Here is a 16,787-nt window from a genome sequence, read left to right as displayed (position 1 = left end):
TGTCGTTTCAACCATATACAGTTAGTACAGTACACAGCAAAACGAGACAACGTTCCTCCAGGACCATGGTGCTACATAAAAACAACAAAGGACCAACACAGGACTACACAACGAAATAAAATACCTATATAAAATACCTATATATACCTATATAAAGTGCACGTGCAAACATGTGCAAAAAGTACGGGACAGTACAACAAATTTCTGACAATGAACAGGACAATAGACACAGTGCAGCGCCGACCAGTACTCAGTAGTGCAAAAAGATGACAGTTTCTAAAAATGTAAACATAACATACTATGAGATAGTGTTCTATGCACATAGCAGTTATTGGGGTAGCAGACACAGTTTATGATGATGTCATGCTTTAAAAAAAAAAAACACATTGTCGCATAATTTTGGGTTTATCACAAAATACATCTGCCCTTAAGCCGTTTCCATACAGAAATGTTGGTATATGGCTAACTGTGTACCTTTCACCTCCCAGATGTCCCTTATTATTTTCCTCCGAAGTTTTGGTAAAAAGGAGAGTATTGAGACAATTCACTGAAATTAGACAGCTTACTGTCATGTTCATTTCACAAATAAATGCATTCAGAAGATAGAATTGCAATCAAAAGTGAGCTGTTGCCCTTCTGATAAGACTGTAATATTGGTCCTGATGTTGCGCCTATCGTAGATTGTCACCGGTTCCGACACAAAGGGAATCGTCATGCCCTCTTCAAGCTTGCAAGCTGCACCAAGTAGTGGGAGAAACTTTTGGTCTTAGTACAATGACCATCCATCAATGTGCATATGCTGTGTGCACACGAGGCTGGTGTTCCAACATGGTTTTAAACTAGCTTAACCATGAAGTCTTGCTCAGTTAACCAACATTTCCAGCAAAATCATACTAGTTGACCAGCTTCACCAGCAGCTAAATTTTTCTGGTGAACACTATGCTGATCCACCAGCTATAACAGCACCAAAACTGCACATAAACCAACCTAGACTAGCATGGGAATAGCATTTTACCCTTAAGTTTCTGCTCAGTTACCTGGAGACATATTCATTAGGACGAGTCTCTGTGACAACAACTTCTTTGGGCTCTGTAATGTCCAGTTCAAACTTGCAGTCGGTTTGACACTGTGTCTCAGACTCCTTCCTTTGCTGCACAGAGAAATAAAAAAAACAGTGAGAGATCTTACTAAAACTTAGGCAACTTTTCAGTGTGACTGTATCAGAAGTACATTAGTGCATTTGATTGTAAGCATGTTTACCTGCATGTATGTTGTGGGTGGATGGAAGAACTTGCATACGATGTAGGTGGTGGCTGCAATGCAGAAAATGATTGTACCCAGAATCTCTTTCCACCACGGCAGCAGCAGCACAGGATCTTTTCTTCTCACCTGTGACCCACCTCTATCTTTCTTTAGCAAAACACTCACTGCGGTCTCATCACGATGACTGCGGTAACGAGGACTGTATGGAAAGTAGTATCCATTATCTACAAGCGGAAACAGAGAAGGGTATGTGTTCAAATTATCTCTCAAACCACAGGTTTGTCGGTCAAGGATTTTACTGCTTATGGTGGATTAAACCATGTATTTGCACACAATATTCATGAGCACTGTTGTTCTTACCATACGGATACTGCAGTATTGACAGAGCTCCATTGCTGTACTCCTCATGAGAAAATTTATCATTGTTCAGACATTTATCAAACTCTTCTGAGCCCACCAGGACTGGAGTACGGGAAGGTGAGTCTAGGAGGAAATGGTCAAGCATTACATACACAATTACTCTTGAGTATATACTTTTACGTTTATGAGGTGTAATATACTCACGGATGAGGGGTTTCCATTTGACAGTAGGTTGTGGTATCATGCCTGAATTTGTGCCCCGACCGTTTAGAGCTCTAGGCTTTGATGGAAACTTCTCTGAGATTCTCACTGAGGACTGAAGGTATAGCTGACCCTGGAACATCCCTTTAACAGATAAATACATTTTAGAGCAGTGACTCGCATGTTATCAATTTGTCTATGTCTCACATATTCAGGAGCTGTTCACACAAACAATGTTCAAAAACAGCTAGATAGAGCACAACAGAATGGAAAAGTATAAGATTCACGCAAAAAGCATCATTAAAACAGAAAGTTGCTGCAAAAAACAGTAACATCAAAAATGTCTGCAAGTTTGTTGAAAATCCAGTAAAAAAAATAGCATAGCCTGACTCAAGAACATGTTCTATGTGAATGGCCCCAATTAGGGTTGCAACGGTACAAGATTTTCACGGTACGATAACATTCTCAGAAAATATCACGGTTTCACAGTATACGGTATTAAACCATTATTATTATCAGTTACAATGACCAGTAAAAGATGCTTTATTTATAATAAATAACTGAATTAATTTATAACTGAATCTTGAAAAAATTTTCTTTAATAGAAGTATACGTAAACAAGTCTCCCTTTTGAAAATAAATAAGAAAGCTAACAGAATTATAATAATAAACCAAATTATAAACATGATAAAAAAAATAGCATGTAGCTATAACATGCTATATAACTAAAGCATGTTAAACTAACTACTAAATGAAAACAAATCAGCTGTGTGAGCTTTAAAGTAATGTCCTATGATTATTAATAATTTACATATACTCCTGTCTGTACCTTTAACTCGGTGGTTCTCAACTGGTTTTGCTTCAGGACAGATTTTACATTGAAAATCAAGTGGCGACCCGCTATAGTAAAAACCTGTATTTAATGTATCCTGGGATGCATTTCCTTTTATGTTGCATAGTTTTGATCATGGTTGAAGTACAACTTGAAAAATTACAATGTTGATATAAAATGAGGTTTTTAGATAGATTCTACCTTTTGATGATTTGATATGAAACTATAACATTGTCAAAATATAACAGTTACATTTACTCAGGTAAAATCGTGAAATAATTTTGTAAAGGTGAATTATTGTATTTTTTGCCAGTTGGCACAGTGTTACTCTTTTCTTCCTCAGTGCTGTTTGGCATATCAGGGCTGCCTACTGTTTGATTGGTTTGAATTGACTTCCTCCATAATGCTTTAAACTAAAAAAAAGTCTCACAACAATTGAAATTGGTCACATCAGTTTTGAGATCTGCGCTCCGCCATATCGAGGGAAGCCCGGTTTTTGCACGCGCATGCCAGAAAGAAGAGCAGATTATGATCGTGCGAAAGTGCAGATGAGAAGCCTTTAGCTGATTGCAAGATTATCATTAAATCTGCCTCAGCAGTCCTAAATAGGTTATTACTTGGACAGCCACCGAAATATCTTTAATGGGAGCGCCATGGAATTGTTCTTTCCCTGCTGTCAGCGACCCAGTCCGAATAGACCCGTGCCCCACCAGTTGAGAAACATTGCTTTAACTCCCAAACACACTCACTTATGTCAGACCCCTCGCCTCTCTATAACATTTTCTCTGCTGATTGTGTGTGTATGTGTGTGTGTGTGTTGCAAGTTGACGAGTCTGACGAGGATGAAAGGAGATGCGCACACGCAGGTGAGATTTTCATACCGAGATATATCGTGAAACCGGTACACTGATGCAACCCTAGCCCCAATGCATGCAGAACAATCTTCAAATGTGCATTACCCAAGTATACGCTAGACTCTGTGTCCTCTCGGGCCTCCTCCATGATGTCATCGTCCTCCTGAGTCTTGGTCTCAGAGTGGGAGGTATAGGAGGTGTCATCGAACAGGCTGATGGGCATCACCTTGCCCCCTCCCACCAACCACGCAGAGGCAATGGGTGTGCTAAACTTAACAGAAAAGAGTGGAAGACATACATTACCAAATCAGAATGAATTGTGGATTTGTTCATTAAATGTAAGCTTGAACTCTAATTAGCATAACCTAATGTATGGCATCACGTTACCTGATGCTCCCAGATCAGTTGTCCTTCTGGTTTTGTGTTGAAGGCCATGACCTTCCAGTCTGGCACAGAAACTTTGATGATCAAGTCTAAGCCCTCTACCTGAGTGTGTGGGTTTGAATGTGTATTGGCATGCTTTTTGGTTTGTGCGTCAGTCTCCCCTTGGATTACACGCTGTGCTTCATGTCTGACCTCACGCCAGGTCTCCCCATTAGACGCCTCCCCCTCCAGGAAGTTGAGGTTGGACTGGATTCCAGGGACAAATTTCAGCTCAAAATTTCCCACACTGAAGTTCCATCTTACAGAGAGAGGGAAAAGAGAACATTTTACAAGGGTTACTTCTAACCTTGCATCTCTCTACCTCAGATACATTTTTAAAGTCAACATGAAATAAAAATTGACCCTATTTACTTTCTAAAAACATGTTACTGATCTTATTGTGCACGATTCCTCAGAGTAAAATGAGATGCAAATACCATTTCATGCTGACTTTATGATACAATTCAAGGTTAATTAAAGAGTTCAATAGCTAACAATTGAAAACAGTTGGTTTCGAAATTTAGAGCGCGCCATGTCGTCCACCAGACGCACCCAATGTGGGACCCCTTAAGGGTCTTTCTTACTTCTCAAAGCCGTTGCGAGGTCTCACTGCTCTGACTGTTTTCTGTGTTCTCTGGAGTAACAGCACATCCTCTGGCTCTCCTTCCTCCTCTCCCCACCGACTGCAACCAACCGCTGAACATATATACTTCAGCTACAGAGAGAAAGAGATTTCTTTTTTTTTTACATATTTAAATGTTAAAATTACATTTAAAACAAACTCTTTTTTGCATATGTATTTTCAACTACAGTCAGTCATAAACATACAGTCATTAAATCAGATGTAAATTCAGTAAGCCCTCACTTACATTGAGCAAAATTTGTTTGATTTAGTTTAAACTATCAAAGCTAGCAGGTCCACAGGGGGGCGCTATATCGCAAAAATGTTTTTCATTAAAACATTAGTCCCCGTATACATAGGTCAGGCATATTAGGTATGGTTTGAAAGCATAGAATCTGAACTTTTAAGACAACAAAATCACTTTTGCATTTATGTTATACAAAATAAGGCCTGAAAACATTTACAGTGTAAATTAGCACCCCCTAGAGGTAGTGGGGTAGAAATATGAATTTGAATATTACATTCTTTGACATGGCACTTAAATGGACAAGTTCTCATTCTCAGGAATGTGCCTGTACAATTTATTTTGTTGCCCTAATACCACAGTGTGAAAGATTTTCAAAAGAGTCACAAAATAAAATGCTTTTTATTTTTTCTAAATATATATATATATATATATATATATATATATATATATATATATATATATATATATATATATATATATATATATATATACACACATATACATATACATATATACACACACACACTCATCTAAAGGATTATTAGGAACACCATACTAATACTGTGTTTGACCCCTTTCAGCCTTCAGAACTGCCTTAATTCTACGTGGCATTGATTCAACAAGGTGCTGAATGCATTCTTAAGAAATGTTGGCCCATATTGATAGGATAGCATCTTGCAGTTGATGGAGATTTGTGGGATGCACATCCAGGGCACGAAGCTCCGTTCCACCACATCCCAAAGATGCTCTATTGGGTTGAGATCTGGTGAATGTGGGGGCCATTTTAGTACAGTGAACTCATTGTCATGTTCAAGAAACCAATTTGAAATGATTCGAGCTTTGTGACATGGTGCATTATCCTGCTGGAAGTAGCCATCAGAGGATGGGTACATGGTGGCCATAAAGGGATGGACATGGTCAGAAACAATGCTCAGGTAGGCCGTGGCATTTAAACGATGCCCAATTGGCACTAAGGGGCCTAAAGTGTGCCAAGAAAACATCCCACACACCATTACACCACCACCACCAGCTTGCACAGTGGTAACAAGGCATGATGGATCCATGTTCTCATTCTGTTTACGCCAAATTCTGACTCTACCATCTGAATGTCTCAACAGAAATCGAGACTCATCAGACCAGGCAACATTTTTCCAGTCTTCAACGGTCCAATTTTGGTGAGCTCTTGCAAATTGTTGCCTCTTTTTCCTATTTGTAGTGGAGATGAGTGGTACCCAGTGGGGTCTTCTGCTGTTGTAGCCCATCCGCCTCAAGGTTGTGCGTGTTGTGGCTTCACAAATGCTTTGCTGCATACCTCGGTTGTAACGAGTGGTTATTTCAGGCAAAGTTGCTCTTCTATCAGCTTGAATCAGTCGGCCCATTCTCCTCTGACCTCTAGCATCAACAAGGCATTTTCGCCCACAGGACTGCCGCATACTGGACGTTTTTCCCTTTTCACACCATTCTTTGTAAACCCTAGAATTGGTTGTGCGTGAAAATCCCAGTAACTGAGCAGATTGTGAAATACTCAGACCGGCCCGTCTGGCACCAACAACCATGCTACGCTCAAAATTGCTTAAATCTCCTTTCTTTCCCATTCTGACATTCAGTTTGGAGTTCAGGAGATTGTCTTGACCAGGACAACACCCCTAAATGCATTGAAGCAACTGCCATGTGATTGGTTGATTAGATAATTGCATTAATGAGAAATTGAACAGGTGTTCCTAATAATCCTTTAGGTGAGAGTATATATATATATATATATATATATATATATAAAATATATAAATATATCACTATATATGTATATGTCACTTTCATGCACCAATTTTTTTCTGCTGTAAGCCACAAATAGCTATAAACTATTATGCTTTTACTAGGGCTGTCGATTGAACTATATTTAACTTGACACTGTGACCTAAACATTTTACATTTATGACACAACACACACGAGACGCGACACAAGCATGTCTGACGCAGGTCGTATGGTCTTTACCTCACAAATATTTAATTACCAACAAGGTTAAGGAGGTGTCCTGTAAACGGTTACACTGTTTTTACCCAGTCAATCTTTATTTAAGAAACATGCTCCTTCTGTAATGCTGAAGATAAATCTGCCCCTCACATTTTTTGGGAATGTGTCCACGCTGTAGTGTTTTGGAGAAAATTTTGTTTGTTTGTACGTACCTCTATTAGTTTTTCTTTGCTTTATAAAGACGTTTTATTTGGTTTTCACAGTTTTGATAACTTTATTTGCCAAGATATTTTTCTTGCCAAGTTTTTTATACATAAGTGTAAATTTATGTCTATAAAGCCCCTATTTACACATTTTGGTAAAGACTTGAAACATTATTTAAATACTCTTTGTACCTCCAACAACTCCAAAGCATTGAAAATCATTGCACTATGTAATGAATATAATGTCTTGGCATTATTGTAAAATATATCTGTAGTATTGTGTACTATGTACCCCTGGCTTGTTTCTAAAAAAAAAAAAAAAATATCTGACGCAGCCGTTCATTGATGGGTCCTTAAACAAGCCCTCATAATAAATCTTCAACTGATTGACAAATTCACTTGTGAAATGGATTGCTGTGAACTGTATGCCAATGATTGACTTATGATCAATAATATGGTATTAAACAATTCATTGTATTCTAAAGCCACTTTTTGAATGGTCTTATCAATGATTAACTCTTCTGCCACAAGAATGTAATGCATCTTAATTATCTGAATATTTTTTTATTTTATATATATCATTTTTTTATATTTAAAAGATAACTATGTATAATTATTTAATCATTATATATTGAATTATTGTTATATGTGGGGCTTTCTCAGCAAATATTTGTACATGCGATTAATTAATCGGGACACCACGTAATTCATTCGATTAAAAATTTTAATCGATTGACAGCCCTAGTTTTTACCTTAGGCAGTTGTCTAAAAAATGTGCCCTTTTTTACTTGTCTGTGTGCTTGCTTGAGGGAATAATCTAATGTTATATTGTAGACGTCCAGAACAAAATATGCCATCCAGCAGGAAAAGCATGCTAAACAAACCATCATAAAAATATGTTTTCAACTATTGATGATAAACTGTTATACATCACCGCAATGATGATGATGAAGATCATCTCATTTTTTTAATGACACCTAGATTGAACTTATAGTCCACTCAGAGGACGAGATATTCAATGAAACGATGAGGGTGGTGCAGAAACTGAAAATTAGACTGAATGTCTATGTACGAGCAAATCTGTGAGGGCTAAAATGCATTAGAGCACCACCTACATTTCAGATCTGTGTATTGTGATATTGTGAATGGTGAGCTTTTAAATTTGAGTGTGTCTTTTTATAATAATATTTCATTCAAACTGCAAACTCAACTCAAGTAAAAAAAAAAATTGGCACTGTGGATTCAGTAGCAGCTCAACAAAGACTACTGTGATATGATAAAATTAGGGCTGGGACAACGCATCGACATCATCGACGACGTCGACGCAAAATACACGCTGACGCAAAATATGCGTGTCGATTCGTCAGACCCAAAACAAAGATGGTGGCGCCGGAGCGTAGTAGCAACACGAGTGGCTCCTCAGACTATCAGAAGTGCAAGGCGGCACGCACTCATTGCTCTAAAGTATGGGAATTCTTTAGTTTAAAAGGAAACAATTCAGTGATATGTCGTCTTTGCAAAATGGAGATGGCCTTCCATTCTAGCACCATGGCAATGCACTGTATTTTGTCTTGAATGACACACACACACACACACACACACACACACACACACACACACACACAGTATTCTTAAGGTGAAAGGAAAGTGTAAGTTGTTATTTGCATGTGAATGAAGATGCTTTTTTTCAGTAAGCTAGACCTATGTTCAACATAAATGTTGAATTCTGAATGTTTATTTTCATTATTTATTTTTTGTTGGAAAAGCACTTTCTGTATTAGCTTAAAGCCCCCAAGTTTACAATAGTTACTGTATTCTTTCAATAGCTCTAAGAAAGGGTGGCTGGGTGACCTTTTTATTTTTTTATTGAATGCTAGACATCAGAATGCATTATTTTGCTCTTGTACACTTTTACTTTAATTTTATTTTTGATTTTTGAGTTTAAGAAAAAGGTGAGTGGCAGAGTGTATTACTATATGCTGTTGTTATTTTTATGTGAATGAAGAATTAAAAGATGCACTTTTTTTCAGTAAGCTAGGACTATGTGTTTTCAACATAAATGTTCAATTCTGTTGGTTCAGGAAGGACGCCATGACAGGCTGCTGGCTCCCACTGTCGCTGTTAATTTGTATTTATTTTTTGTTGGAAAAGCACTCTCTGTATTAGCTTAAAGCCCTCAAGTTTACATTGGTTACTGTATTCTTTCAATTGCTCTAAACAAGTATTTTGGGTGACCTTTTTATTTTTTTATTGAATGCTTGACATCAAGTTGTTGTTTTTTTTTAATCTGAAAGAAGAATTACAAGATGCACTTTTTTCAGTAAGCTAGGCCTATGTGTTTTCAAGGCTTCAAGGTTTTATTGAATGCTACCTCTGACTAAGAATGCATTACTCTGCACTTGTATAGTCTTTTATTTTGGAATTTTAAGAACAATAAACATATATTGCAATGTTAAGAATTAATGTTTTTTTTCATTCAGATATGTAAATCAACATGTATAAATTGCTATTAGTCAATTAATGGGGAGATAATCAAAATCGAATCGGACTGAGAAAAAAAAAAATGAATCGTTAGATTAATCGATGCATTCGAAAAAATTATCGCTAGATTAATAGTTTAAAAAATAATCGTTTATCACAGCCCTAGATAAAATTGTTTGGAGAAAGGTAGATCAATTATTTATTTTTATGAAAATCAGACAGAACCAACAGAACAGTGATATTATAATAGCAGCATTAGAATCTGTTTGAGTTACCTTGCCGCTGTATGTGCCCAGGCCATACGTGGTGAGGGACTTGCCCCCTACCAGCACAGTATCCTCTCCAATGCGGTATGAAGAGTCTAGGAGGGACTCAACACTAAAGGGGACAGCCTCCATACTCTCCCTGTCTCTGTTCCACTGGAACAGAGCTCCATCCAGAGATGGAATGAACATCTTATTCCCAAAAATCTGAAGAGCAAAGAGAAATTATGAGTACAGCATGGTATATGGTGCCTGATGCAAAAACTTGATCAAACCGAAATTATCCTATTATTGTTGATCTGACTCTTTTGTAAATGAGCTGAAATGGCACAAACTTCAACATGAGACAGTACCATCTAAACATATTTCAGATCATCAACAGAAGGGTAAACACAAGTGGACCATGCTGAACAGAGACAAGGGTAGAGAATACACTGAAACTTTGACCAATCAGCTTCAAGAGTGTTTCTATTGGTTTAGACATTATCACAATGTGTCATTTGCTCAGTCTACGGTTGTCTGAAGAGTTACACAACCCTAAAAATACTAATGGTCACAAGCACCAACACACACACACACAACTATAAAGAAAAATCAAGGCCATTACATAAGCAAAATACCCATAATCAAAGAAAACTCAAACGCACCTATGCATACAGAGGTTGGTGATATCACTAACGTCCGGTTGCTTTTAATCTAACATTGACACTTAGTATGGACACATAGGAATCTGAGAAACACTAAGAGAAAGAAAGAACCTATATGGAAAAAAAAAAAACAACCACTATATGATTGCCTGAAAAATTAAGGGATTAGGTACTCTGTCAATCATGTGTGGATGGGTTGGGTTTGTAAAGAGCTTGCTGTGTTTAGGCAGTGGTACTGGGGGTAAGAAGTTTAAAGAGTCTGTGTACTGCACTGATGACGCATTACTGTGATACATTGAGTTAATCCATCATGTGATCTATTTGTCTGATCTCTGGCTCTCCAGGATCTGCTGCTGTTGGGTGAGACTTCAATCATACTCAGCACAACTACAACCTAAATCAATGGACATTTAGAGCCAATCAATTAAAGCAGCACACATTTTTCTGCAGCTGATATCCTGTACTTCATTAATGTCATTAATTAATGTTACAGAGCATTGTCAGCTATGCAAAGTGCATACATTGTATAATGTTGTTTCTGTCTGCTTAAACAATTAAATAAAACGTTTTTCAGGCAAAGTGGATCATGATTGCAAGTTAATTTTGTTTAAATCTGTTTTTAAAATGAAAAATTGCATTTGAAAATATATTTGTTGTATAAAAAATTATATATTCATTGACACACACACACACACACACACACACACACACACACACACACACACATATACATATACACAGTTGAAGTCAGAATTGTACATACACCTTAGCCAAATACATTTAAACTCAGTTTTCACAATTCCTGACATTTAATTGTAGATAAAATTCCCTGTCTTAGGTCAGGTTAGGATCAATACTTGAAGAACATGAAATATCAGAATAATAGTAGAGAGAATTATTTATTTAATCTTTTATTTACAGTCACATTCCCAGTGGGTCAGAAGTTTACATACACTTTGTTAGCACTGGGTAGCATTACCTTTAAATTCAAGGTCAAATGTTTTGGGTAGCCTTCCACAAGCTTCTCACAATAAGTTGCAGGAATTTTGGCCCATTCCTCCAGACAGAACTGGTGTAACGGAGTCAAGTTTGTAGGACTCCTTGCTCACAGACCTTTTCAGTTCTGCCAACAAATTTTCTATCGGATTGAGGTCATGTCTTTGTGAAGGCTACTCTCCAATACCTTGATTTTGTTGTCTTGAAGCCATTTTGCCACAACTTAAGAGGTATTCTTGGGGTCATTGTCCATTTGGAAGACCCATTTGTGAGCTTAAATGTATTATATATTATACACTGATAGGCCACAACATTAAACCACCTGCCAAAAATTGTGTAGGTCCCCCCTCGTGCCACCAAAAACGTGCCAACCCACATCTCAGAATAGCATTCAGAGATGATATTCTTCTCAGCACAATTGTACAGAGCGGTTAACTGAGTTACAGTAAACTTTGTCAGTTTGGACCAGTCTGGCCATTCCCTATTGACCTCTCTCATCAACAAGACATTTCCATCCGCAGAACTGCCCCTCACTGGATGTTTTTTAGTTTCTGGTAGCATTCTGAGTAAATTCTAGAGACTGTTGTGTGTGAAAATCCATGTAGATCAGCAGTTACAGCAATACTCAAACCAACCCATCTGGCACCAACAATCATCCATGCGATTAATTAATCAGCCAATCATGTGGCAGCAGTGAAGTGCATATAATCAGGGAGATGCGGGTCAGTTAATGTTCACATCAACCATCAGAATGGCGAAAAAAATGTAATCTCAGATTCAAATAAACTCTCTAAGATCATAAATTAAATGACACTTCAGATCATGGCTGTAAAGGAGTTCAATAGGAAGGAGGCGGCGAGAACCGGCTTGATAATATAAACAATATTTTAATAATAAACTTAAACAACACAACCACACACATGACGGACATGTCCGTTAACGATCTCTCTCTCCTCGCACCACCGTCTGCCATCAGCCTTTATCCCTCTTGGAGGCTTAATTAGCCTGATAAGGGACCGGGTGTGTATAATCACGACCCGGTCCCACCCTCCGCCCTGCCACATTCCTCCCTTGTTCTCTCAGGCTGGGGAGCCCCCGGCCTGACGTAGATCCCCCCCCCCCTTCCCTGGGGGAGGGCGTGCTTTAAGCCTGGTCTGCCGGCAGGTCATCCCCATCTACCTGGATGAGGGAGGGGACAAGGCGAGGGAAACAGAAATAATTAAAATGGGGGGTACTTCCTGTAACAGTGTAGTACCCCCCAGAAATACACTGTACAATTTAAACGAGAGGGAAAAGGCCAACGCAGAGCGGCAGTGAGAGAGAGAGAGGAGAGGGAGATAAGAAAAAAAAAAACCTACTCGCTGGTTCTCCGATACACTGTCACATGGTCCTCAATCACTTCTCCACCCTCTCAGGCGGACGACAGCCGCTTCTCCCCCGGGCGGACCGGCGTCAGACTCACGACCGCCGGCGGTCAGAACGCCCCTCCGTGTTCTTGGCGACTCGTGGGGACACTCCTCCGCCCCTGGCAGCGGCTCCATCGCTCCAGGAGGTCGGGGAGTCCAGTCCCCACTCGCCTCGCGTCCCCGCATCCGGGCGGTCAGTCTACTCCTTCCCCCGGTGGATGGCAGCGCCGCTTCCCTGGGTGGAGGGCAGTGTCGAGTACTCCGCGACGGGCATCCCTCCTCCTTCCATTACATTACACTGGTCTTCAGCACCAGTGTAATGGAGTCAATGGAAAGGAGGAGGCGAGAACCGGCTTTTCAATATAAATAATATTTGAATGAGAAACTTAAACAACACAAACACACACATGATGGACATGTCTGTAAACTATCTCTCTCTCCCGCACAATCCTCCACAGTCGGCCTTTATCCCTCTCGGAGGCTTGATTTGCCTGATAAGGGACCGGGTGTGCATAATCACGACCCGGCAACGCCCTCTCACAATGGCTTTTTATTATGGAACAAAACATTTTACAACTCGACTAAAATTAAGTCCAGCTTATAAAAATCTTAACTACAAGTTGTAAAATGTAAAAGGCATTTTTTTTTTTTTTTTTTCAAAAAGTATAATTTTAATTTCTATCTCTAGTCAGTCTGCTTTGCCATTTAAACATATGTGAAGCTGTGGTAAAAAGTCAATAACTTAGGACACATTTCATAAATCTATTTTATTCTTGCAGTGGATGCCAGGGACGGGAAAAAGACCAGGCAGGCAGCCTGATATGGACCCTTTAGTTTTTACAGACTATATTGATGCCTTTCTGCCTAATTTAGTAACATAAATCTAGCAAACTTTTTTATATTTAAATTTTTTTTGTAATTAAGAGCAAATTTATAACATTATAATTTGTATTATATTAAAACACTATTTACCACAGATGCGATGAGGTTTCTCAAACAGCTGTTGAGTGACAGTAAATCCATCGTAATCCATCGCTCTCAATTTTTTTCTTAATTTAGAAAGTTTTCATTTGATGTTGGAGCAAATGGATAAGCAAAAATATTTGCCATGGTCTCGCATTCAACACCATCCAAGCTCACCAAACGATCGTTTACTTTCGTGTTCCAAAACCCGGAAATGTGAAAAAGGTCTACTGAAGTGCAATCTCTGTCCTGGGCATATTTGGCTTAGCAAAGGTGTGTCTGCTCTTCAATGGAAAATCTGGTGCTGACTTCTTATGTATTCCACTGAAAATGCCCCAGAGGCTGCTGTTTTGATACATGGTCTGTAATTTGATGGGCAAGTCTAATGAAAGGGATCTATTCTTAATAAAAAGTTATTAATAGTACTGTTCCATTATCCATTCTTCAATCAGCGAATTGACTGTTGCTCACTTGAAAGTACAGGTTAATATAAATTTGGCAGCAGTCCAGTAAGTGCAATAACTACAGATAACAGCACACAAATATATAACACCAGAAAACATCTGGTCACCTCTGCTGTGATGATGGCATTAGAGAGTCATGAAACCATGACACCAAATTGAAACCCCCCCACCCCAACATTAATCGCTCTGTTAAGCTGTTGGCAATGACTTCCGGAATCTTGTTTGACACATTCAATTTGAGAGGTTTAGCCAAGGGCAGTCTGGCTCTTGTCTTAAGGGATCAAGAGAGGTTTGAAAGTATGGTGTGCTCAAGTGTGTATCTGTGCAGGCAGGATATCCCTGTGTACTCAATGACCTCCCGCAAATGATATCGCTCCACTGGGCATGACACATACCATTACATCAAGCAAGGCACAATCCCCTCTCTCTACCACATTTGGTGGTAATCTCGCTCACACACACACACACACACACACACACACACACACACACACACACACACACACACACACACACACACACACACACACACACACACACACACACACACACACACACACACACACACACACACACACACACACACACACACACCCCTTTTGTGCAGTCTACAGTTTAATATATCAGTAAACAACACACTTAAGTCTACAGACAGCCTTTTAACAAGAAAAACAACAACATAAACCATTTTACTTTAGGTGATATGGAAACCTCTGATCCCGCTTTTGTGTTATTTCGCCCCTTTCACCGATTCAGGACTTTAAAGGACCAAAATCTCTCAAGTTGACATCAATTACTTGCCTCCGAAAAGAAAGCAAATTAGCTATTTTTAAAATGGTAAAGTATTTTACACATCATGGTAGTATTCGATTAAAAGCGTAGAACTTCTAAATTTAAAGGCACTTTCATTTTGAAATACACCAGGGACTCTTATTTTGAAATGTTTGTGCTTCACTACTTCCAGCTGCTCAGTCAAAAAAATAAGGGATGTAAAATGTACTGCTACAAAAATCTTCAACTATAATATTATAATTATAATATAAACAATTGAAAGTAAACATTGTCATATTTCATCAACACTACATCATCATCAACCACAGGTGATCTTTAGTGATAGTTTGTCAAAAATTTCCAATATGGCTTAATGATTGTGAACTGCTCTGCAACAGCTGGAAACACTCACAAGCCCCTGCATGCTTGCAAAAAATACAACAGTGCCGCGTTTTCAATTTGAAGGACACAGTGCATGCATTTATTTAATTATATTGTATTCTTTTGAAGTTTGATAATCTCATTAGGTAATATCATGATTTCCATCTTTCCACCCCAAATTTAGGACTTCTTGATACAAAGATCAAGACTGTTGTTGTATCACTTAAGATATTTAAGACTTATTTATGACCTTAAAATTTTGGAAAACTGAATTTAAGACTTTAAGGATCTGCGGGAACCCTGGTCATATTGCAAGTCTTCTGAAACCATATGATAGGTTTTGGTGAATTTAAGTCACTTTTCAGTTTTCAGAAATTGTTGTTTTTAGTTCCAAACAATGCAAGTTCTAAATATTCTATGAATATATCAGCCACTGTGAACAAGATTCTCTAATAGCTCTCATGAATGTGCAATGGACGTTAAGATTTTCACTAAAAAATGACATGAATTGTGTGCTGTTTCTCACTAAAATCTATAGTATGCCTTCAGAAGAATTGGAATTTGTGCCAGATGCTTTTGGGTGCTTTAAAGCTAAGCACCATCAACAGTAATTCTACTGGAAAGACAACCAATCCATTCATTATTTTCTCATACGAGTAAGTAGACACAAGGGTGAGTAAATTATGACAACATTTAAGTTTCTGGGTGAAAAGAAAAATGTAATATTTGTATTTACCTCAAACATGTTTTATGTACTAAACTTCTGCAATGAATTCAGCCAGCAGCATTAGAAGTGCATTCTATTTTTGCTTTTTTGTAAACTTCTTTATATTATTTATATATAAATGTATATATTTTTTATAAATTTAATAAAGTCTTCAAAGTCCCCCATTTACACTGATAGAATTTTTAGCATTGTAAAAGACAACATCATAATATTTGCACACTGAATTGTAATTGGTCTCATTTTCTTGCCATTTATTTAACCTAATAGCCACCCTTACACTTCAAAGATGCTGTTGCATTGTGTTGATTCTCGTGCACAGTGGACAGAAAACAAAATGTGTGTTTTTGACAACAGCAACGATTAATAATGGAGCATTTCATTTCCACAGAACCTAAGCCTAAAACCAAAGCATGCCTAAAATCTTAAAGGTGCGGTCACATTTACTTCCACACGGCGAAATACCATGGTCAAATGCAGTCACCTTAATGGGAATCCATGCGATCGTGATTTTTGCACGATGGACTTCCAGTGGCGAAGAATAAGTTCATATGGAGTTCCAGTTTGGTGAACTTTGACTGGCAAATCAGTCGCATTGACAATACGAAGTTGCTTGGTTTGTCAGTGACTTCTGTGTAGGCAGTGCTTCATACACAGCAATACGGAATATTCACAATAAACAAGGATATCATTTTTTTACTTCACTCTCTCAAG

At 38.3% G+C, this 16,787-nt stretch overlaps 1 protein-coding gene across 1 annotated transcript in view; it reads right to left on the bottom strand.

Annotated features, from left to right (window-relative positions):
- The window catches only part of LOC127617713 (eukaryotic translation initiation factor 2-alpha kinase 3-like), a 53,947-nt gene that overhangs the window by 12,771 nt on the left and 24,389 nt on the right, over positions 1–16,787 (bottom strand). The window contains exons 3-10 of the mRNA XM_052089774.1: positions 9,734–9,928; positions 4,518–4,648; positions 3,898–4,192; positions 3,616–3,781; positions 1,828–1,968; positions 1,624–1,746; positions 1,261–1,487; positions 1,038–1,150 (exon numbers count right to left, since the gene is read on the bottom strand). Coding sequence (XP_051945734.1) covers positions 1,038–1,150; positions 1,261–1,487; positions 1,624–1,746; positions 1,828–1,968; positions 3,616–3,781; positions 3,898–4,192; positions 4,518–4,648; positions 9,734–9,928 — 1,391 coding nt within the window. The remainder of the gene's footprint in view (positions 1–1,037; positions 1,151–1,260; positions 1,488–1,623; positions 1,747–1,827; positions 1,969–3,615; positions 3,782–3,897; positions 4,193–4,517; positions 4,649–9,733; positions 9,929–16,787) is intronic.

Source organism: Xyrauchen texanus, chromosome 24 (genome assembly GCF_025860055.1).
Source record: "Xyrauchen texanus isolate HMW12.3.18 chromosome 24, RBS_HiC_50CHRs, whole genome shotgun sequence".
Classification (NCBI taxonomy): Eukaryota; Metazoa; Chordata; class Actinopteri; order Cypriniformes; family Catostomidae; genus Xyrauchen; species Xyrauchen texanus.
Note: the sequence above shows the minus strand (reverse complement) of the source record. Positions and strands in the feature narration are given on the sequence as shown.